Source organism: Balaenoptera acutorostrata, chromosome 8 (assembly GCF_949987535.1).
Source record: "Balaenoptera acutorostrata chromosome 8, mBalAcu1.1, whole genome shotgun sequence".
NCBI lineage: Eukaryota > Metazoa > Chordata > Mammalia > Artiodactyla > Balaenopteridae > Balaenoptera > Balaenoptera acutorostrata.
The window spans coordinates 80,405,822-80,430,247 of record NC_080071.1 but is presented as its reverse complement, the minus strand read 5'-3'; the positions used below and the strand labels follow the sequence as shown (position 1 = coordinate 80,430,247).

The 24,426-nt window shown below is 42.0% G+C and overlaps 1 protein-coding gene across 5 annotated transcripts in view; it reads left to right on the top strand.

Annotated features, from left to right (window-relative positions):
* Window positions 1-1,168: 1,168 nt before the first annotated feature.
* Window positions 1,169-24,426, top strand: part of AP1S3 (adaptor related protein complex 1 subunit sigma 3) — a 58,990-nt gene continuing 35,732 nt past the window's right edge. For 4 of the 5 annotated variants that reach the window (XR_009009141.1, XR_009009139.1, XR_009009140.1 and 1 more), the window contains exon 1: window positions 1,169-1,306. Coding sequence is in view for 1 of the 5 variants with exons in the window: in XM_057551981.1 (XP_057407964.1) it covers window positions 1,304-1,306 (3 nt within the window). In the remaining 4 variants the exon portion in view is untranslated. The remainder of the gene's footprint in view (window positions 1,307-24,426) is intronic. The other variant, XM_057551982.1, reaches the window with a different exon arrangement.

Below are 24,426 nucleotides of genomic sequence, written 5' to 3'. Positions count from 1 at the left end.
ACTTAGCACTCATTACTTTGTAATGATCTATTTATTTGTTTATTATTTGTTGAGCCACAAGAGATTATAAGCTTCAGAAGAAAGCGCTTGTTTGTTCCCAGCTGGACCTCCCACCCTCCTTCTGTAGGACTCTGCACAGAGAAAGCACTGATTACTGTGGCATCAACGCACAGATGGATGGAGCTTCCCTTACTTCCAGGTCACCTGGGCTGGACCACACCGCAGAAGGCAGATCTGAGGATTTTCACCAATTTTGGCTTCCAGAAACCACTCAGGCAAAGGTTCTTAACCTTTTTAGGGTCACAGATCTCTTTAGGTATTCGATAAAACCGACTCTCCCAAACGAACATAAAAATGCACTCATAACTCTGCTTACAACTTGGGGGTTTGGAGACTCCTAACGGCCCAGGTGGAAACTCCAGACATAAGAAAAACTAAGGGGAGAAGGAGATAGATTAGAGGCTCCACGCCAGTCTTAGGAGAGACCTCTTAAAACCGGGCCAGTTTAAAATGACCTATGCCCTTGGATTGCAGAGATTTTATATATATATATATATATATATATATATATATATATATATATATATATATATATATATATATATATATATATAATGCATGAATATGTGTGATTATGTATATATATATGAAAAGAAAGAAATCCGAGGCAAGAAATCGCTTCTTGCCAGCAGAGTTCCAGATCTGCCAAACGCTCCCCCCCTTATGCGGTTTAGGACAAGACAACCAGTGACACTTCCCGCAAGTGTCTCGGGAGATCTCTTAGCCAGGTCTGATCAACGTTTGTGGGATGAATGAATGGCACACTCGCTCGCAGAGTCAGGAAAGCAGCTCCCTCGGCGCTCCCCGCGCGCGGCTGCTCAGCGCGGAGCCCGCAGGCTCTGGTTCCGGGCGCCTGGGCTTAAGAGGCTGGAGGCAGAGGCGCGCGCGCAGGTGTATTCGCACCTAGGGCAGCCCGCGCGGCGCGGGGCGGGGCCAGCTGCGGCGGGGCGGGGCGGGGCGGGGCGGGAGGAGGGGGGAGGAGGGGGAGGAGGGAGGAGGGAGGAGGAGGGAGGTGGGGGAGGGAGGGGGCAGGGAGGGAGCTGGTAGGAGCAGGAGGGGAGGGAGGGCAGAGGCGCGGGGAGGAGTCTGCAAACTTTCGCTTCGAGGGCATTGTGGGAAGCAGCCATGGTCTGAGGCGGGCACCTCACCTGTCAGCCGCGCCGGCTCCTGCGCTCGCCTCTCGCCCTCGAGTCCACCGCGGTCGTCTCTCGCCCGCGGGGACGGCGGCGGCGGCCCGGCCACCATGGTTAGTGCTGGAGAGCGGGGCGGCGGCGCGGACCAGGGCGGACGTGTGTGTGCGCGCTCCCGGGAGGCACCTGTTGCGCCGAGCCGGGCGCGCGGCCGGGTGGGCGAGCAGCCTCGTCCCGCCCCGCTGGTCCCCCAGCCCCGCCGGCCCGCCCGCGCCTGTAGTCCCGGCGCCCGGACGGTGCGGATGCGCCCGGGGCGCTAGGGACGCCAGCTTGGGACTCTCGGGCACTGCCGCTTCATTCATTCCACCGTTTGCTGAGCGCTTAGTCTGTGCCAGGCGCGGTGCCAGGCGGTTGGAGATGTCGCGGGGACCAGGTGGAGCCCTTGCTATTGGCGGCTTACCTTCTAGGAGGACGATGTGGAAGGAGGGAGATGAGTAATATACCAGTAAAATGAAGATAACTTCCTAGAGTAAGTGCTCTAAAGTCTCAAGTACAACCGGATGGAGGGATGGAGAGGCGGCAGCTGCAGAGCGGGCAGGCAGTGAAGGCCTCCTTGAGGAGGTGACCTCTGAGCTGTTGGAAGTCCTAGGGGGGCTCTGCAGGCAGTGGGAGCAGAGAGAGCAAAGGCCAGAGAGAAGGGACCCTTGCTTGTAGGGAGAAAGGTAGGCAGGGGCCAGATGAGGCAGGTCCTAAGAAACCAAGTGAAGGAGTTTGGATTTTATTTCCACTGAGTGGGGGAGACTTGGGAGCGGTTTAAGCATGAAAACTGACTTTATCCCTTCTATACTTTTTAAAGATCGCTTTGGCTGTTTGTGGAGAGTAGCCTGGGGTACGTGTGTGAGGAGGTGTGGAAGTGGAGACAGGGAGACCAGTTTGCAGTGCTCCAGGTGAGAGATCCTGGTTGCCTGCCCTTGGATGGAAGCAATAGCTTCAGGCACCTCTTGTTCTTGCCTTCTGTTTAGGGTAGTGTTTTGAGAGTTCAATGGCCTGAACTGCACGAGTTCCACTTCCCCAGCTGAGCTTACTTCCCATTCAGAGGAGGAACAGAAGTGACCTGCACTCTGGGCTTGAGTACCCACCACAGGCAGGAGGAGGAGGGCCATGTGGGTTATGATAGTTGATGGACAAGGAGAGATGTGGAGTGCCGAGCCCCTGGACGGGAAGACCACAGATGCTTTCCAAGGAGAGGTTTGGCTGCACAGACTGGAGGCGCCATTGTTGTTTGTTGAGGGTTCCTTGTAAATATAGCATGATGCAAAAAGGAGGCTGTAAATAATGGAGCAGCTCTCCTGGCTTGCTCAGGTTTCCCAAGGAAGAAGGTGACATGTGTACAGCCCGCCACATTTTTTGCCTAATGGAGGGTGGAGTAAGGCCCTGGAGTTTCTCAGTAGCAAAAATCTTCCATCCCGAGAGCTTGTGTAGGGTCCATGCTCTGGACAACACCTGCAGTGGAATTTTATTTTTTCTTGCTGGTGTCAAATGATGAGTTGATCAGAAATGTGCAGTTTCCCTAGCTTTTCTACTAGATCTAGCCCAGTGGGAAATATTGATGTCGTTGAGTGCCTGTGATAGGCGGATGCTCAACTCTTTACCTTCATGATCTCAGTCAGTTCTTGCAACAAACAACCAAATGAGCGTATCATGCTCTTTGTATTTTACCTGCTCTGACCTGTCCCAGCAATGTGTCCTTGGACCATGACTTGACCTCTCTATGCCAGTTTGCTCATTTGTAAAATGGAGATAATAACTGTTCCCAACTCATAAGGCAGTGGTTCTCAAAGTGTGGTCTGGGTACACTTAGGAGTCCCCAAGACTTTAGAGGTCCACAAGGCCAAAACGATTTTCATAATAGCACAGAGATATTCTTTGCCCTTTACACGTTCATCCCTACATGACTGTACATGAAGTTTTCTCAAGGCTAACGTGACCTGGGAGAGTGCAACAGAGTGAATGCAAAACCGGTAGCAGAGTCCAGCTGTCTCCTATTGAGCCAGACATTAAGGAAATTTGCCAAAAAGTAAAACAGTGCCACTCTTCTGACTAATTTTTGTTTTTGCTTTGGAAAATATTGTTACTGTTCATTAAAGAGTTGTTTCTGATAATGTGTAATAGGTTGATTATAATTTTTAAGTGAATCAGTAAGTATCTAAAATTTTTCTCTATTTAAATTTGCAATACAATGCAGTAAATTCACCTTCCCAAGCTGAACTCTGAAGTTATTTCTTTGTCTGAATTTATGTTAGAAACAGCATGAGTGCTTCCTTTTCCTAAATAGGGTAATTCCAAGTTTCCCATGTTCATCATAATCTCACTGTATTACAGAGAAATAGGAACGGTGAGAAGCCGAGAGGGTGAGGGTGGAGATATCTAACTCTGAACCCGGAGATCCTGCATGTGACCCCCTCTCCAACACCCAATATATCAATTTTATTGTCTGAGGCTTAAGTAAATTGTGATTAGTATGTATTGTTATTTTGGTGGTTTAAATTCCAGCTTGAGAGTGAGGAAGCCTATTATGGCAGCGGTAGCGAGCGCCGTCCTCCACTGAGACGTGGTCTGGGCTGCTGGCCAGCACTTAATGTGGGGTTGAGGGGTTGGGAAGAGACCCTCTGCGGTGTTCGGTTCTCCCAAGAGGGTTCACCCGCAACAGGCCCTTCCCACGGGCCTCCCAACAGCACCAGTGAGACTTGTGTTTACCCCTCCCCAGGGTTGTTACTTCTGAGTTCCCATTACTGGTTTCTGTGACACATACTGTCAGCAGGTTATGATTTTTGTGTGGTATTTTATTGACAACAGCTGGCAGGAAATGGTCAGCAGATTGTGTATTTGCCCCACTGTTTCCAATGTCTGTCCTTTTGGGTCCCATGAATTATTTTATTACGGATGAAGACATAATGGATAAAGTCACCCCTTCCCCTAACACAAATAAAGAAAGTTCCTGTATGAGTCCCCAAAGATTAGCAGTCCTTGACATCTCTATGAATCATTCTTTCAATTTTATTTTCTTGTTACTGTACAGAGATTCTCTGAGTGAGCTGAGATTTCACTGGTGTTCCTTCTTTCCTGGGGCTTGTCTTTGCCTCTCTCCCTTTTTTTTTTTTAATGTTTTCCACAGCAGCTACACCATTTTATTTAAATTATTTAATATTTATTTATTTATTTGTTTGCACCGGGTCTTAGTTGCGGCACGTGGGCTCCTTAGTTGCAGCTCATGGGCTCCTTAGTTGCAGCACGTGGGTTCCTTGGTTGTGGCATGTGAACTCTTAGTTGTGGCATGCATGTGGGATCTAGTTCCCTGGCCAGGGATTGAACCTGGGCCCTCTGCATCGGGAGCGTGGAGTCTTATCCACTGCGCCACCAGGGAAAGTCCCCTTGCCTCTCTTATAGTCTCCCTTTCTCACGAATCTTGTTTTTCTCTGATGCAATTCTTTGTTTTCTAGCCCTTTACCCAGGAGAAGCTCCCTTTCCAGATCCTGTGATGTAAAAGAATGTATGCAGAGATCAGAGGCAAGCACCCCTAAAATCCTCTCAGGGGTGTACTAAACTGTCTTGCCAGCACTCTGACTAACGAGAAAATGTACTTCTTGCATGACTGCTAACGTGGGATAAATTAAGAATTTTTACAGTGGAAAGGGGGTACTGCACACACTGTTTCAGTTAGAAATGAAATGCCACTGACCATTTTGAGGAAGCTGTCCTTCCTTCAAAAAATCTCCCACAAAGTCCCAAGTCTGAACACTTCCCAACAGGTAGAGCTGGGTTCTGAAATAGCTCTCTCTAAATAGTTTCTGAAAACTGCCTGGGGAAAAATAATATAACCACTTGTTAGTCCCTCAGTGCGATGGGGCATAGACCTATATTACATTCAGTCAAGAACGTAGGCATGCAGGATTCCATTTTTAATGTCCTTGTTGGATCTTCTCTAGCAGGGCTTCTGGGCCGGTAAGAAATGATGGGTGTGTGGCAAGGTTCAGTGGCCACTTAGATGCTACAGGAGCCTTCCTTCTACACTGGGTCTATTAAGGAGGAGGAACTAAGGCCACAATCTGCAAACTGTGGTGCTTCTGCCCTTTGTATACTCACCCTTGTCAAGGGGGGACCTCCAGGGGTTAAAGCAACTCATCCAGCTCATTATAGATTAAAAAAAAAAAAATTTTTTTTTTTTGCATTAAAACATCAATGCATTTGGATCCAAGAGGCAAAATTCACATAAACTTTAAAGATAAAAGCCTAAGAAATAGTTTGTTTATGGCTAGTTGCTTAAGGCTGACCCTCCAGGACTCACAAGGCTACCTGCCTTTTCTGCAGTTCTAATTATTTGGGAAGAGAAATTTGAGACAGTGTTCTAAGGCAGGTGTCAGAAACATTTTTCTGTAAAGGGCCGGATTGTAAATATTTTAGGCTTTCTGGGCCTTACAGTCTCTGTCACTATTACTCATCCCCTCTGTTGTAGAGTGAAAGCAGCCACGGACAAGATGCTGTGACTGTGTTTTTTTTGTTTTTGTTTTTTTTTAATAATCTTGGTTTTTTTTTTTTTAATTAATAGCTACTCTATTTATTTATTTATTTATTTATTTATTTATTTTTAGCTATGTTGGGTCTTCGTTTCGTGCGAGGGCTTTCTCTAGTTGCGGCAAGTGGGGGCCACTCTTCATCGCGGTGCGCGGACCTCTCACTATCACGGCCCCTCCCGTTGCAGGGCACAGGCTCCAGACGCGCAGGCTCAGCAGCTGTGGCTCACGGGCCCAGTTACTCCACGGCATGTGGGATCTTCCCAGACCAGGGCTCGAACCCGTGTCCCCTGGATGAGCAGGCAGATTCTCAACCACTGCGCCACCAGGGAAGCCCTGTGACTGTGTTTTATTTATTTATTTATTTATTTATTTACTTATTTTAAAATAAATGGAGGCCATTTAGCACTGGGCTGAGCTTTTTTTTTATTTTTATTTTTTTAATTTATTTTTGGCTGTGTTGGGTCTTCGTTTCTGTGCGAGGGCTTTCTCTAGTTGCAGCAAGCGGGGGCCACTCCTCATCGCGGTGCGCAGGCCTCTCACTATCGCGGCCTCTCTTGTTGCGGAGCACAGGCTCCAGACGCGCAGACTCAGTAGTTGTGGCTCACGGGCCCAGCCGCTCCGCGGCATGTGGGATCTTCCCAGACCAGGGCTCGAACCCGTGTCACCTGCATTGGTAGGCAGGTTCTCAACCACTGCACCACCAGGGAAGCCTTGTGACTGTGTTTTAATTAAACTTTATTTACCAGAAGAGGTGGAGGGCCAGAATTGACCTGGAGGCTGAGTTTGTTCTGTAGACCCATGTTTTCAGGCAACTTCCATTAATTCACTCATGTGTACATTTGACAAATAAATTGGACACCTGCCCTATGACAAGCAGTGTTCCAGGAAGGACTGGCTATATAATTTGTGGTGCCCAGTGCAAAATGAAAATGTAGGATTCCTCGTTCAGAATTTATTGAGAATTTCAAGACAATGGCAGCAGAGCATTAAATCAAGGGTGCTCCCTTTGTGAACCCAGGGCTCTGGTGTCCACAAAAGCCAGCCCTGGATCTAGGCCCCAGAGGTTGTATTGAACAAGCCAGAAGCTCTCCTGCTCTCCTGGAGCCCACGTTCTTGGCGGGAAGTTCTCTAAACTTTCTTAAGATGTGTTTTGTATCAAGCATACAGAAGAGGATTATACTATAAAGCACTGGTTCATCATCATCTCATTTTTACTTCATGGAAGTTGTAGATGATTCCCAGGCAGGTGGCATGGGGACCCGAGCAGTGCTAATCCTGGTGGCTATGTCAGGCCCTGCCACCGCTTCCCTTCTTGTCCTGAGGTCGTGGGGCCGTTCGTCCGGCTGGCTCGGACTGTGCTTGGCCATTTCCTGAACCAGTTCTGACTGGATGGGGAGTTCTCAGCCGTATCCGTCTCCCCGCGTTTGCTGCAGGTTAGATCCTTGGGTTAGTGCTTCTGCTACTCTCATTGCCTTTGTCCACGTCCCAGCGGAGCCCGGGGCACGGGATGCCATGGCTTCCCCAGCTCTTCCTGGGTCTGCCCTGATTGTCAGCTGTGGTATAATTTGTCAGCTTAGACAAATTTGTGTAAAATGATGACACAGATATACCTGCAAATAAATAGAAAACTTGTAGAAGGGTATGCTAGAGACAGTGATGGTTTCTGGGAAGGGCTCTAAGCATCTGGTGTTGTAAAAAGAGTCACTTTTTATTGTGTGTTCTATTAGACATCTCAGTTTTTTTTTTGTATTTGAACGTAGCACCTTTTAAATTATATGAAAAATGACTTAAAAAATGTTCCCATTTATATTACTTCTCCAGCAAAACTCTGCTTTGTTTTTCCCTATGTTTTGTAACTTCTTAAGCCTGGATGTGTCTGGAATTGGGATGGAAGCAGAAGTTTCCTTAAAATACGTACACACACACACACACACAGACACACACATGCATGTATACACACATACATGTGCACATACATACATGTACACACACACTTTCTCTCTTCTATTCTCTTTAACTTGGGCTCTTGGTCAGGCTTCCAGGACTCCTGTTTGTACCTTGCTTTTTTTTTTATATAAATTTATTTATTTTATTTATTTTTGGCTGCACTGGGTCTTTGTTGCTGTTCGCAGGCTTTCTCTAGTTGCGGTGAGCAGGGGCTACTCTTCGTTGCGGTGCGCGGGCTTCTCATTGCGGTGGCTTCTCTTGTTACGGAGCACGGGCTCTAGGCGTGCGGGCTTCAGTAGTTGTAGCACGCGGGCTCAGTAGTTGTGGCACACGGGCCCAGCTGCTCTGCGGCATGTGGGATCTTCCCGGACCAGGGCTCGAACCCGTGTCCCCTGCATTGGCAGGCAGGCTCTCAACCACTGTGCCACCAGGGAAGCCCTGTACCTTGCTTTTGAATGAGAATCGAGACTAGCTGAGGGGGAAAAAAATGTGATCCATCTTTCTCACTTCAGCGACTCTGAAAACTTTTGGTAAAAAGGTAAAATAATATTGCTAGTCACTTCACAGGACGGAACCATGAAAGCACAGAGATGCTTGTCAGATGAACTAGGGTTGGCCTCACTGTGTTCAGTAGACAGTGGAACATTCTAGCAAGATTGAGATGTCCTGTCCCTGAAAGAGTCAGGAAGGATCAGTCAAGCCCGGTACCAGATTCAGATTGGGACTGAATAGTTTAGCCCCCAGCTTCAGTGTCTGCTGCCCACCTACAGCTTCTCTTGGCTTCCCTGAAAAAAAAAAAAATCAGGGCAGCAACTTTTCATTATGCAGGTGAGGCTACAAGAGACCTGAAAAAGATGACTGTTTCTTTTAAGAGAAGTGTCAGAACTTCCTCGGGAGGCAGAAGTGCTGCTGGAGGAGACATCTCTGTTGTGTAAATGTTGAGCCACACGTTGCCTGTGGAGGTGACATGCCTACAGCGTTTCAGGAAGCCTGCCTGTGCTCATTTCCAAAGGCAGGTGTGGGATACAGGTGTGACGTGGTGGTGAGGCAGACGGCCCTGGGCTCCTGGGTGCAGGCTGCGTGATCTGGGAGGCTCTGTTCTTTGCTCTCGTAACCAGGCCCGCTTCCTAAATTTCCCTGAAGATTGAATGAGCCAATCCAGTTCAACCCTTAGCTCGGGGGCTGGCACCTGGCATACATTCCATAAACGTTAGCCAGGACGTTTTTAAGGGAAATAGGAAAAAGCTAATGAAAAACTTAAAAATAGTTAAGTTTTTTTTTTTTTTTAATGAGAAATTTATTTGAACGGATGAAACAAAGAAACAAAATATCACAGACTGCAGATATTGGGGAGGTGGGAGAAGATAAGGGTTATTGTAATACCACACTTTAAAAAATGTGATTCTAAACTCAGAGTGTGTACAGAACGTTTTCCTTTTATTTCTGAAACAACTGCTTGCCTCCAGTTTCTTTGTAAGAAGTCAGGTCCTCAATTCAAAGTGTCCTGTGTATGAGTCCTACCTTTCTAAGTCTGTTTGGCCTCACGATTTGGATACTTTAAGAATGCAGAAAATCTAGTCTACGTTGACAATCTTTGTAAAAAAATAAGGGGAAAAGAGGAGGCTTGACTATATAACAAGGCAGGTCTGTCTGTCAGATTGAACCTGAATTTTCAAAGAGTGTGATGGATGTGCAATCTCCCACCTCTTAAATTTTGTGCACAACCGTTGGCATGGTTGTCGAGGTATAAAGGCCCTGGGGACAGATTTTTAATGAGTGTGGAGTATAGGCTGCAATAGGAAGAAAAAGGAAGGTTCTTAATAAACGTTTAAGTGATCATTACGATGCAGGGCGCTGAGTTTAGCATAGTAATCATAGCAAGTTGTTCCCGGCCACAAAAAAGTTCACATTAAGAAAGATCAAATAAGCATCACTATGAAATATGAATGGGGCCCCAAGTTATTAAGGTTTCATTCGACTTCAAAGGCGAATTGAAAATTGCTTGGAATTTCTGCTCCCTGTTTCTAGGACCTTTTCCTCCTTGAATGATTTGAAATAGAACCAAAGGCCAGTCTGCCTCTCAAAAGACTCCAGGAGAAAACCTAATTAGGGACATATTGACTACAAGACAAAATTAAACCACCAACAGGTATTGTTGATATACCCTAAGTTGATTACCTTGTCCGGATGAAATGATAAATGGAGAAATAGTACATGAATCACTTTTCAGGGTTTTTTTTTTTCTTCTTCATTTGTTAATCCTTGTGTTCTTAACCAAGGAGGTTATTAGAAAAGAAAACCCCACAAGTGTGAGATCTGTTTCTTGATTACAAGAAACTTGTGTTGTTGGGAAGAAATTTCTCACATGCGTAGGAAACCTAGATGAGTATGGGAGTAGATAATTAAGCTGTGAAGTATGTCGTTCAGATTACATAATTGCTGCAGGAATTCCATGCAGGAGGACATGGGACGGGCTCATGGGAGAGACGGGCGTGGGGCTGAGCCCGGAAGAGCAGGTGACCCTGCCTTCAGCTTTTTAGAAAAGGGTGTGTGTGTCTGGTATGTATGTGAGTGGGATGGGGTTAATAAGTAGACAACACGGAAAGGTGGTGTTAAGAAAATGTAAGTCCTGGAGGAGGGCCTGCTGAAGGTCTACCATGACAAACTGGTTTCTTTCTTTTTTTTTTTTTTAAAGATGCACCTTTTTTTCTTAATCAGTTTTATTTTATTTATTTATATTTTTGGCTGTGTTGGGTCTTCATTGCTGCACACGGGCTTTCTCTAGTTGCGGCGAGCGGGGGCTACTCTTCGTTGCGGTGCTGGGCTTCTCATTGCGGTGGCTTCTCTTGTTGCGGAGCATGGGCTCTAGGATTGTCCAGAGTCAGGAGGAACCTCACTTCACGCAGCTGCATAGTTTTGGAGATGGGTTGCCTTCTTAGCAGCCAAGAAACAATGTTACTGAAGTTGCAGGTGTGTTCAGGGATGTGTGTGTGTGTTTTGTCTCTGAGTGGGCTAGTTTCCTTGTGTATCTCTAAGAAACAATTGCTGTTACCTTCCTCCATCACTCTAAGGAATGTTTTGAAAAGGAAAGCTTATTTTAATAGCAGCCTAAAACAAACATCACTAGAAAGACACAAGAGCATGACGCTTGGAAGGATTGCTAGACGGGAAGATAAGGGGATTCGGGTCCTGTACCCAGCTATGCCAATAACCATGACCTTTATTTACCATGTTACCTAACTTCCCGGGGCCAGTCCTCAGCTGTCACTTGAGGTGAGAGAGAATCTCAAAAATCCTTTCTGGCTCTCACAGTTTGTAATCAGCTACAAGAAAGTCATATGCCTCTCCAAACCCAATATACATTATTTTCTGCATGTGTCAGATTCAGAAGCATGGCAAGCCTGCTGCTGAACTGTTGGTTCATACGTTCTTCTGCTGCTGTTGATCAGGAGCTGGGCTCCTCTTAAGCGCAGCTTGCAGGTGGGGTTGTCATGTACCATGAAGGCCATACCCACAGAGCTCACGTAACTTTACATCGAATCATTGCATTGCTCACACATCTATCTGTGTGTGTGTTTAGGCACAGGATTAAGCGCACTTTTGGCTTCAATCAAGTCAAGTGTAAAAGAAGCACAGCATTATTATTTTGCTGTAGGTACACATTTACTGAATACCCACTGTGTGGTCTGTACCCGGAATTAGAGATTATTAAGAGATATAAAGGAGACAGAAATAATTAGGCTTCTTATCCCACAGGGAGGGAAAACATAAATAGAACAACTTGCACGTTTCTTTCAAGAATGTCGAAAATAGAGATGTAGCTGGGATGGGATAGGGTACATGGGGAAGTGTAAATTTTATGAGAGATTCTGGAAGGATGTTATAGACTTGGTTGGGTGAGGAGTATATTTCGGGCATGGGAGAGGAAGGAGGAGCTGGGGTGTGAGATGGGTTCTAACAAGGCGCGTTTCAGGACCTGCAAGCAGATTGGCATGGCTGCATCTGGGAATCAGTTTGGGAAACATACACACCCAGAAACCTAGTTCCCGAGAAAAAGTGGAGTCATTTGGCGGAGGATGTTGAATGCCAGAGGAGATTTTCTCCCTGTCATTTGTTGGGAGGACAGTTCAGGAAGGTCTGGCTTTTTTGTTTTCTGTTCAGAAAGATTTTAAAGTGAAATTTAAAGTTTTATGTTCATTTTCTTTTATAGTAGGTAAGTTGAACAACTACACCCATATCTCAGAAAAACTTGAATCTATCTTTCATAATTTTTTCTTTTTTCTTTCCTCTTTATTGAGATGAACCTCCTGATCATGAGCTTGGGTGTTGGGGCAATGCCAAATTGCTATAAAAATTTTTTTTTTGAGATGTAACTGACATATAACATTATATTAGTTTCAGGTGTAACTAATATAACATAATGATTCAGTATATGTATATATTGTGAAATGATCACTGCAATAAGTCTAGTTAACACCCATGGTCATTATTTTAAGGAAATTCAGGCCAAATATATTTATTTATTGAGCAGCTATATGTCATTGCTTGTTAAAATTCAAACCATTAAACTTATTGAAGAATAAAATATTTAAAAACATAATGGACCAACATGAAAACTTCAACTCTTGCTCCTGTGTAAAGCATTTGTTAAAAGACTTATCCTATGTCAATTGTAAGACAAATAACTTTTGGTCTGAGAAAAAACCTTTTTAAAGTGACTTGCTTTGTAATAATGGGCTTGTCTGATTAACTGATGTTGATCCATATTTATTAGTAAAATCAATATCAAAAATGCCTTTTAAATCATGATAGAAAGTAATTTTTGGAGCAACTGCTTAGCAAACATGATGCCAATAAAATTTGCGTTAGTGCCATCTCTGCTGCACATAAGTCAGTTTTGGGATCAAAACATTGATATTTTAAAGACCCCACTAAATCTTTCTAACAAGAATTATGTCAAGACTTTTAAACAAAGTCAGCTTTTAAATCTCATTTTTCTGAGCTCCTTTTTATAACCAGTGAAGACAATTGTGTTTTATCAGTAAGAGTTCAAGAACAGAATATTTAAGATAACTAACTGCAATAATCATTATATTTTTAGCAAATATTTACAACATGAATGCTTCCATAATATACTTCCAATTTAGAATTATATTCTGTACTAGAGTCTTAGATATGGAAGCTAAAAATTTTGGACCTTGAAAAAGTGACCAAAAAAAAAAAAAAAGGCACAAATTCTTTTTTAATTAACTGTGAAATAATCACAAACAGAATAGAACTTTACTTTCCAAAGCTTCTTTTTTCTTCCCAGTTTTATTGAGATATAATAGACCAAAGCATCGTGGAGTGGTATTTTTTTGGTAACATGCTTGAAAGATTTATAATTAAACATCAGTTTTACTGCCAACTGCCATATTTATTTATGGGTGCCAATGACTTTACAGTTTATATTGTAGTTATACATTGCTAAAATTAGGTTAGATTTCTGAATTTTAAATAAGTATTTAAAATGTTAGGCAAGGGAAAGAATTGAGAAAAATAGAGTGTGCTTTTCTTTCATTGCCTGTTTCTCTGCTGGATGACGTAAAGAATGGTTATTTCCCGCAAAAGTGACCCCAAAATATCTGTCGCATCCTCCCCTTAAAAAAGTCATACTATTTGTCAGGTCCAATGAAAAAAGAAACAAGTTTTCAGACTTGAAGATGTCAAGTCCATCTTCAGCCTGCACATGGCTGATTGCCATGAACCCAAGATGGGCCAGGCCAATGCTGGGTGTGGTCTGGTGTTCCCTGAGCTACTGCTGTGTAGGGATCCGGAGACCGCCAGGTAGAGAACGGGTGCACTCTAGCCAGTGCACGTTTATTTACTGCCCAGCCTTAGTCTCATCACGTTATAAGAATCGAGAGAGCCCAGAAAGGGGTTATATAATGAGATTTGAGCAGAAGCCCAGACTCACTATCATGTAACTGCCCTGAAATTACTTTGTTGGCAATTAAAATATATTTAAACTATTTCTCCATGACTGAAGCTTAAATCTGTGACTATTAAATAATGTCCTCTTCAAAGCAGCTGGTGATTCTTAAAAAGTTTTCTGGGATAAGAATCCTTTCGGAAATCTGATAAAATTTCTGCACTTTGTCCTTAGAGCAATGCTCATAAATCCAAAATATACTTTTAGGAAGTCTACCAACAAGTCTACCTTTTTCTTCCAGATTATCCTTAGACATTGGACATTTCTTGTAAAGCTATAGAATGCTACCTGAATTCAATACTTAGCCCTGCCATCTATAGCTTGATGACTCCAGGAAAGTCTTCTAAGTGTCAGAAACTTAATTTATTATTATTATTATTATTATTGTCTTTAATGTTGGTACATCGCCTCAATATGTGGATTAAACAATATAACGCATATAAACATACCCAGCATTGTGCCTGCCACGCAGTGGGCCATTTTTACTGATAACTATAATTGTCATGTGGAACACTGCACTCATTTTAGTTGGTCAGCAGATTCACATCTTCCTGGAGGAAAGGCCCCCTGAGAAGTTAGTTGATGACCAGAAGATTTTTGGGGGGCTTAGGACCGGAGTAGTGAGAGTTGGTGGGCCGGTGACAATGTCTCTAGTGTCATATAACTCATAGCTGTTGCATCTGTGTCCACTTGAGGTAGAGAAGTCAACAGCAGATAATCACAGAGGCCAGTTGGGGGTACCTTTGTCCCTGGAGATGTGTTCAGAAATTCTTCCAAACTGTCTTCTTTTTCAAGGAATCTAACCAGACCCCTGCTGTTAGCACAGCTTGCTTCAGACGGGCTCCTGTAGAGTAGATCCTGGAGCCACTTTCTGATTGTCATTCCAGCCGTGTCGTCCTCTGACCACACCGTGGTTGTGTTGATTGGAACATGTCTTCTGCAGAGGGCTAATCACGCTGCCTATGGACTATTTTATTTTAATTGCCAAGTTATGGGGATTGCATGTAGTCATTTGTGAACAGTCTGCAGTATTGTTGAGCCTAGTGTTGTGCATCTATTTAACACAGACTCAAAAGACTCATGTAGTGTAAAGCAGTCCCATCTACACTGTGCACATAAGAAGACTGCCTTTGATTGTGGGAAGGACTGATGTGTGGATAACGGGAACACCTCAGGCTTTACAGTCAGATCTGTGTTGGAATCCCTCTCTGCCATTTACTAGCCTTACAGCTCAGTCATGAATGTAGGTATTACGGTGCATCTATCCGTGCCCTCAAATGAACACTCACTATCTGTTCCTTGCTGGTGGTTAACTTGATGGTGATGGCTTGTGACTACTTACATTTCCTGCGTCTTTTAGCAGTGCTGCGTGTTCATGCCTGGAACCCTGGCTTTGTGCACAAAGGGCCATCTGATCTGTTGATTCGCTTTTGACAAGTGACCAGCTGAAGTAGTTTTTTCAAATGCATGGGGATGGAAAAAATAATCATCTACTATCTGTCATGGAGATTTATCATTGAATATATTACTTACATTCCTAATTTAACCAATTAACCTAGCTGATGACAAAGTTCATTCTAGTAGTATTGTGTTCTGTGGAATGCAGAATAATGTATAAATAAGAATGGTTTATGCGCTTGGATTATTTGCTGTGGAATTTTAAAAATTTTAGATTTTAGTCAACTAGGACCCATTGCCTTTGTTTTTCTTACAAGGTTCACATGTTAGTTTGGTTTCACAAATCTATGCAATATTCATTTTAGGCTTGTTTCTACCACAGTCCTTAGGAATTTGAAGTTAGTTCATAAACTTAGGAGGGAAAGTGATTGTTATCTGAGAGTTGAGTCAGACCCTGAAGAATCATTACTTGGGTCTGTCTAGAATTTAACCCAGTCTCTGCTTTCCTTGAATTACATCCAAAATCAACCCTGGATGGTTTCTTCCAGAATGAGTTCCTTCAGACTCTTCCTCTCAAAGAAAATATGACCTACACTGGAGGCCACAACTGAAGTTTACCAAACAAGGAGAACCAATGAATGTCCTAGTTTCATAGCAAAAGATTCTCAAAGGTTTTCCAATGTGGTTTATAGAACGTTGACATTTACTTTCAGAATCAATGGTATTGTTTTCCTAACTTTATCTATCCTATTGGTAGAATGAATTAAAAGTCCAAAGGTCCAAATCAAAAATGAAATCACATTCATTTAAAATAAAGATTGGGTCTTTGTTATTATTGTCAGCCTGAAATCTCCTATACAGTCTTAGTATTTTTTTGTTTAATGTACAAGCCTCGTTTTGATTGAAGTACAACTATATTTGAAACATGAGACTACATATTTTGCAAATGGTGGCTGTTACATGATCAGTGAGAATTTTATTTGTGCTATTTGGTAGTGTCATTGGAAAACCTGTCTTGGCCACATGCCCCTGATTATTGTGGCCTAGAGGGCGGCCAGGGATGGTTTAAATGTTAGCTTCCAAGCATATTCAGTTTCAGAATTAGGTGATGTCTGAGAAGCAGAAAGGCCAGCCCTTTGTCATTTTTGCCTCTTTGTTAAGCTCAGTACTGATGGGCATGGTCTCTGCTCCTGGGCTGTGAACTAAACAGAGCAGAACAGAAAAGGAAAGGCAGAGAACAGCTGCTTACCATTGTTATCGGATGAAACATAGAACAGAGGGTGGGATACTCAATGATGCCAGCTGTGTCCACCGTGGTCTCTTCCCTGTGATTTTTCTCTGACTTGCCCAGCACAGTCTTCCTGGCAATGAGAGCCACAGGGGGTTAGAGCCTGGGAGGCAGAGGGGGCGCAAAGCCCAGGCCACTTCCATAGTCTAAAGCCACTGGCATGTGACAAAACAAAGAAGTGCCCAAACACGGCTACAAGTATTGTGGCACCTTTTCAAACTTTATGCCTAACAAGATAATACATGCAGTGTTCATAAAATTCTGTGCACTTCCATTTTGCCTTTTGCAAAATATTTTAAGGATTTATAAAAATATATTGATTCATTGTGTATGCCAGGATCTTGAACTGGTAGTGGGATACAAGCTTATAGCCACATAAAAATGCCTCTTTCAGACTCATTGGGTTTTTTCTGTGATGGTCTGAGTAATGCATGATTCTAAATTTCATTCAGTGGGGTTACCTCCGATTCCGAGGCTGATTTGTCTGTCTTTGCTGTCCCACACATTGGCACTCATAGTGTCCATATTTTGGAAAATGGCTTACAAGAGGCATGCAGGGGCTGTGTCAGAGTGGGCTTAGCCAGGCTGTGTCCTCCAAACAGGGCTATAGTTGGTAAAAATTATTCAGAGTTGGGGATCTACTGCCAACCTGCCTGGCTTCCAAGCCCAGTTCTATCAACTATAGCTGTGTGACTTTGGACAAGTTACTTAACCACTCTGTTCCTCAGTTGCCCCAACTTAAGAAATGGAAACTGACTGGTAGCAAATGATATTCCGAATAATGTATAATGGTGATAAATTACTGTTATTTGTTGTACTATTTATTCTTCTCCCCAAGATTTTAATCTATTTGTTCTTTTGCTCTTGGGCTCAGGTAGGAGATGAAGGCCCATGAATATACCGCATGGAGATGCTGTACTCCATCTCTAGGTATCAATTCTAAACGACAGGCTTTGAAAGTCATAGACAAATCGCTCACACAGATTTTGCTCTCTGCTCTTGATCCATATAGCTCTTTTCTAATTTCTAAACCAAAAAAACTCCAAGATTGATTTTGAATGAACTATAGGAAGCCTAGCAGACTCAGTCAATAGCCCTGACTTGAGAAGGGCCATGGTCAAAGATGTAAAGGCCTCTTGATTTTAGAAGGTGTTCTATTACATCGTTCTCAATATTACTGATAGAAACATTATTGGGAAAACTGTTATGAAGCCCTTGATTCTAGTGCTGATGGAATCAGTTATTCACTCATTCTAGCGTTCTGCAGCTGGTGGACATTGCTGCTGTTCTGTGACTTGAAGGACACCTAGAAAAATCATAAAGAGAAGAGAAGGGGATGGATGATGACAAATGCTTGGATCCCCATTCTGAATTTAGTGGCTTGGAAATTAAAACTTAAGTTTTTCCAGAAAAACAAAAAAGTAAAATGGCTACCCCTAATAATGTCTTTAAGAAAACTCTTAAATTTCAATTCATACTTACCTATAGTTTCAAGTGTCCTTAGGTAGAGGCTTGTTTTCTGTTTTTGTACAGTGGGAATTCTCATATAATCTAGGTGCATCCCAGATGCACAGCCTAGTCTACTTTTGTGTTGTCAAGACTTTTCTTTTGGCCATTATTTGTTTTCTGATTGTTTATTGTCTCTGTCTCATTTTCTAGGAGGGGATAATGTTGAATGTATTGGAAAAACAGATATTTGGTAGCCAGTTGGAAAAGTTAAATGCTCATTTCTTAGTTTTGAGTTCAAGTAAATGTTCAGTCCCCATGGCAGTTACTTTATGATTGTTAGTCTTACCAATAAATGGGCTAAGGGAGATGTTTTTTGACTTTGCTATGATGGATCATTGCATCTTTTTTTTTTACAATGACATTTACAGGAAGGAAAATTCATAGTGTTTTCATGTTGCTTTTAGTATGTTGTCCTAGAATTATCCATCAGAGATTGACACCAAATATACTTGTATGCTGATAGTACATCAACAATTTCCAGAAAAAATTAATTTATCTCCTCTCCCACAGGCAAAATCTGCCATTAAAATGTGAGGCAGCAATGGATTTAGACATAATTCTAAACCCATCAATATTCTAAACATTAATCTTCTGAATTCTCACAGTTCTATTGTAAGTTAATTAAGTGATTACATTTTACACATTGTATTTTCTTTTTTGTATTATGGAACTACTATTAAGTAAATCGTTGTCTATCATCTTCACACAAGAGTTGATCTGCCATAGAACTTCATCCATTCATTCAGAAGGTATTTCTTGAGGACCTACTATGTGCTGGGCACTGTCCTGGAAGAGTGGGAAACAACAGTGAACAAAAGGCAAAATCATTGGCTCTGGAGCTTACATTGTAGGGTGTGGAGTAGCAACAACATAATAAGTAAAATAGTAGGTCAAAAATACTGTGAAAAGTAATGGAGCGGGGTTCAGTAGTAGGAGTGTTGAGGTAGGGTAGTGAGAGTGGCGCGTTTTATATGGAGTGTTCAGGGTAGGCCTTACTGAGAAGCAGATTTTTTAATAGACTTGATGGAGGTGAGTGAGTGAGGCAAGCAGATATTTGGGGGAAGGGAGCATTGAGCAGAGGGCAGGAGTAGATGATGACCTCAGAGGTAGAGAGGGGCATGTGGAGTAAGGCCTCGTGTAGGTCATGGTAAGGACTTGGCTCTTGCTTGGAGAGAAGGGTTTGAGGAGGGGAATGACCTGCTCTGGCCTACAATCGATCTGGCTGCTGAATTAAGAACAGATGGTAAGGGGGCAATGGTGGAAGTAATTGTTATGATCTTCCTCATGATCTCTCCTAAAACTTCACCAGCCTGTCAAAATTTATTGAAAAGAAAATGTTGAATACTTCCAAGGAAATTTAGCTACATTGTTTCCTAGTTCATGATGCTAGTGCATTCCAGTTGATTTGCCATCAAAGAATCAAAATGTAGGGGCCTATTTAGGTCTGCATTAATGAAAAGATGTCATTTAAAATTAGAACTTATACATCATACAACTTTCAAATGAAAAGTGATTGGAAAGAGTCCTTCCTTCTGTAATGCTTCCAGCGGCCTATGGAATGACCAAAAAAAAAAAAAAAAAAAAAAGAAATCCCCCGTCCATGTAGCATTAAATCCCCATTAATTAGCCTAGAATTTAAAACTCATCCAAAGGGGTGGGGCTACACAGGGTGAAGCAGAAGCAGAGCTCCTCAGCCTGGCTTCCCGGGGCCCTCAGGGATGATGTTGGTTAGTAGCTGCTGGTGAAGACAGGGTGACAAGACGGGCTTCTCCAAATCCTTGAAGCCCTTTCTACCTATGTCACCTTCTTGTGTTCTCAGGCCTTATCTTGCCATTGGGAAGAATTTATGTTACCGATTTTTTCACTTCTTTTTTTTTTTTTTAAATTTTATTTATTTATTTATTTATGGCTGTGTTGGGTCTTTGTTTCTGTGCGAGGGCTTTCTCTACTTGCGGCAAGCGGGGGCCACTCTTCATCGCGGTGCGCGGGCCTCTCACTGTCGCGGCCTCTCGTTGCGGAGCACAGGCTCCAGACGCGCAGGCTCAGTAGTTGTGGCTCACGGGCCCAGTTGCTCTGCGGCATGTGGGATCTTCCCAGACCAGGGCTCGAACCCGTGTCCCCTGCATTGGCAGGCAGACTCTCAACCACTGCGCCACCAGGGAAGCCCCTTTTCACTTCTGATTAAGGAAATTCTTATAAGTGTTAGTCTCTTTCTTGATGTAAGCCAAACATCAGCAAAGCCATATTTTCTTGGCTGGAGTGTGTTAGGGCATGGGCTGGGGTGTGTGGCAGAGTCCTTGCTCCAGTGTCCCTGAGTAATAGCTCTGCCTCTAGCTATGCAGCATTCCAGAAAGCCCAGTTCTTCCCTTCCTGTGTTGGATTAGCTACTATATTCTATATTTCCCTAGGAATTGTAACTTAAATTTTTTTAAAATTGTGACTAATACATAATTATTATAGAAAACTTGGGGAAAACCCCCGGAATGTGAAGAAGAAAATAAAAACCACCTGAAATGATGCCTTGGGAGAACCACTGCAATGTTGTTTATACTATTACTTTTTTCTTCAAATACTATAAAAAGTAAACATGAACAAGATCTCAGCATATATATATTATATATCTATATATAAGTATTTACATATATTCTGAATAGTGAAAGTATAAAGTTAACTTCCAAAAATAAGAAAAGAAAAAAGGGGAATCTAAAATGATATGCAGCTAAAATGATATAAAATACAGCTAAAGGACATAAAATTATATAAAAACAATCAGCTAAATGATATGAAAATATATACAGCTAAAATGATATAAAAATAATTCTTCCCTTATACCAAAAACTGAAATATGACCATGAATTTCACAAGACGTGCATTTTGCATTTACTGGCGTGATTACCAGGAGGGGTTATTTGGGTTTGGCACTTTCAGAAGTGAAAGCATCCACTCACTTGGAACCTGTCTGGTTTCTTTTTAACTTGGCAAGCATACCTGCTAGAGAGCTATGCAGTTTTTCTAGTGTTTGTACTCAAGTTTGTCTTTATTTTTGTTTTTCTAGAAATTAAAAGTTTGACATTCTTTCTCTGTCTCTCATTTGTTAAAACCTTTACTTAGTACCACCAACTCTCCTGTAACATTTGATTCTGTACTTGATCAGTGTTAGAAATGGAGGTTTCTGGTATACTCAAACTAGTGAAGGCACAGAAAGTATTCAAATTTAACCTCAGATTCACCATCATTTGCAAAAGTTCTGAAAAAAATTGTAACTCAATTATGTATACTACTTGGGTAAAACAAGTAAAGCAAAAGGGGAAAAGAAAACCCTCTCTGAGACTTCAAAGCAAAATAGGTCGAGGAACAGCCTGTGAGAAACCAAAATACTTTTTTTTAGAAGTATAAGAAGTTAGATGTAGCTCTGAATGACAACGAGGTATTAAGCATATATTTGTTAAAGTAATTTGGAATGGTATTAAATACACATCTAAAGTATCCTATGGATCACTTACCAAGCGGAATAAACTGAGACTAAATAATTTTGTCTTGACATCAGAAGTGTAGCACCATATATTGTAAATATAAAGGCACAATCTTCAGAAGTATTTTGGAAAATTGTACATCAACATATGTTAAAGCTGTAATGGTCACTATTTCCTACTTCCTATGCCCACTGACGGATTTAAAGGCTTCTGTTCAACGTTGGCCTTTTCTTTGCTGGCCACTCAGAGGCAGATTCTTACTTCACTTGTTTCTCCAGGAATGTTTTCTCACAGGTTCATTTTACTTGACTTGTACATGTATGAGCTTAACGCCTGTATAATTTTAGCTGTTAGTTTAAGGTGGTTTTCAACTAACTAGAAACAAAGTGCCCATTCCCTACAACACTGCTGCAAAATTAAGACTTTACCTAAGATTCAGTATTCAAGATGGACATACATACAAACGCAATTTGTAAATTTTACCATTAATATCCTAACTTTAGAAACTCCCCTTCCTTTCATTTGATCCAGAAGAGTCTTGTCTTTTCCAACCTCCCCTAGTTTGGAATCAGGCACCTGGAAAACTGGAAGAAAGGTGATTATGGCATTGGCAAAGCACACATGCTCACTTGAGAGTGCATTGTGGAGATAATTAGTGGTTCCACCTCCGTGTTGGCAGCGTAGATTTGCAGCCACTAATTTGGGTTTGGGATGTGTGCTCAGCCACTGGCTGCTGTGTCATGCTAGAGTCATGGGTGGGACCTAAATTTAGGGGCATGAACCTAGGCGTCAGTTGGGAGGTTCTCCACATCTAGCTTTACCTGACTCTCATCACACATTGTTTTTTGTTAAAGGGCCATTATTCAGCCTATGGAAAAGGGGAAATGCAGGGTAGGTTGGGTCAAAATCAACATTCTACTTAAGTTTGAATAGACATCCTTACACTCCACATTTGTGCTGTCCATTCCACCTTTCAAAGGTCAGGAAAATTGTACTCATTATTAAGTATTCTTTGGATACCTAATTTTCAAACCAGATAATCAGTGACCTGCCATCCTGGGACTTCTTAAGAACAATTTTCTTTGAGTCTGACCTGTCACTTTTACCCTCACGCTAGGTGCCGTGCTATTAGGGTAAAACCAATTAATTGTTGCGTGAAGTGAAAGCACTTACATATGGAATGCTGAGCAGTAACATTTAGTGACATTAAACTTGCACCATGAAATTGGGGCATTATAAACATTACCAACAGTCTCTAATTTTTGCATGCCATTTTGGTGCCTCTTGATCACTTTGGATATAAATTTTAAAAATTAACTGGTTGCATTCAACTTTGAATAAAGTTTTAGCTTTCTAAAAGAGGAAGACTGATAAGTGAATTTATGACCTATTTGAGGATAGATCTTGGAGTTAGGGTGGATTGTCTTCACTGAGTACCAATGATTTACACGAAGAAAAAACTTGACTGCTGATGTGTGTTTATTTGCATTTGATAACATCATTGCAGTTTAAAGTTACCCTAAACAGGGTTCAAGTAGTCATAGAAAAACGTTGGTCTGAACTATCAACCAATACAGAAATATTGGTTGATGGAAATGTTCAGACTTTAACACAATTAAGTAGATTGCCATAACTGGAAAACCATCTTACTTTGGTTCTAGCATATACTAGTTTATATAGCCAAGGATGTAGATGCTTATTTATTGCAGTTTCATCTATAAAAAATGCTTAATTGTTCAAAAATATTTCTGGATTATCTATGTTGCAGAAAGATATTCCTTTTGAGAACTGTGGATGGTGGAGAGGACTAAACACTTAAAAAAATGCTCCTTTTTGAAACCATTGATGAAACTCTTAGTTTACTTGACACTGAGGTTCAATAGAGGAAAACAGTTTGTCTTTGCTGCATTTGGGATTTGTGTGGTTTTTTGGTTAAAACTGTGTAAGAGCTACTATTCTTTAACATAGTTCACATACTGCTTAAGAACGTAATTTATGATTTTGGAAATTGTTTTTTAAAAATGGGATTCATTACTGGGAATCAAAAAGGCAAAAGACTGTTAGTAATTTTTACATTGTGTTTTATAAGAAAATACTTTTATTTGTCCTTATTTTGAAAACCTTTGAAATGGCTATAACAATCTAGCAAAAATCACTATGAATTTTTTTTACATGTTAAAATAACATTAATTGGGACCCTGCATAGAAGCATTGCTGATTACATGGTTTATTATTGGAAAGTGGTTCATTATTGCGAAATACTGAGACACTCCCAATCGACATAGTATTATTCTTTTTTTCTGAGACATTTTCAAATGTTCTTCTTTAGTGAATCCAAAATTTAAAAAGAAATAGATAAGCAGCACAGAATATAACTAATGCTGTCTTTCTCTCCAGGTTGTACAGATTGGCTCTAGGGAGGTGATGGGAAGGGGTAAAGAGTTTGACTCTTGCTTCATGAGAAGCACTGTAGGTTGGTGGACATGGGCTGGATACTACATCTGATCTTACTCACTTCCTTGTGGTCTTGGTGAGTCATTTCCCATCTCTGTGCCTCAGTTGCTTTATTTAAAAGCATGGGATTAGAGCCAGTGATTTAGAAAGGTTCTTCTCGCTTAACTCTATTCTAAGCCTCTGCTGGAAAACAGTCTCTACATTCCAGAGGATCTTGAAGCATGACCTGGTTGAGTCTCCAAGCCTGTTGCCACCGCCATGACTGCCCCCTCCTCTTTGGTGGTTTATCTCCTACTCTTCCTGGGTTCCCTGGCTCAGAAAATTTGCTACCACTCTTCGGAATTATCCTTGACCCTTCTCTCCCTCTCACACCCACAGCTAACCAAGTCCCATTGGTTCCACTACTTAAATAGCTTCGACTCCTTCAACTTCTCTCCATCCTCACTGCTACAGTGGAGGCCACTATTGTCATCTACTGCATGTGTTACTCCATTCTTGGGCTTTTTTTTTTTTTTAAATATTTGTTTCCCTTTTTAAGGGCCCCCCCTTTTCTCTTCCCTATTATGAAACTTTTTTTTTTTTTTTTTTTTTTTTTTTATGGCTGTGTTGGGTCTTCGTTTCT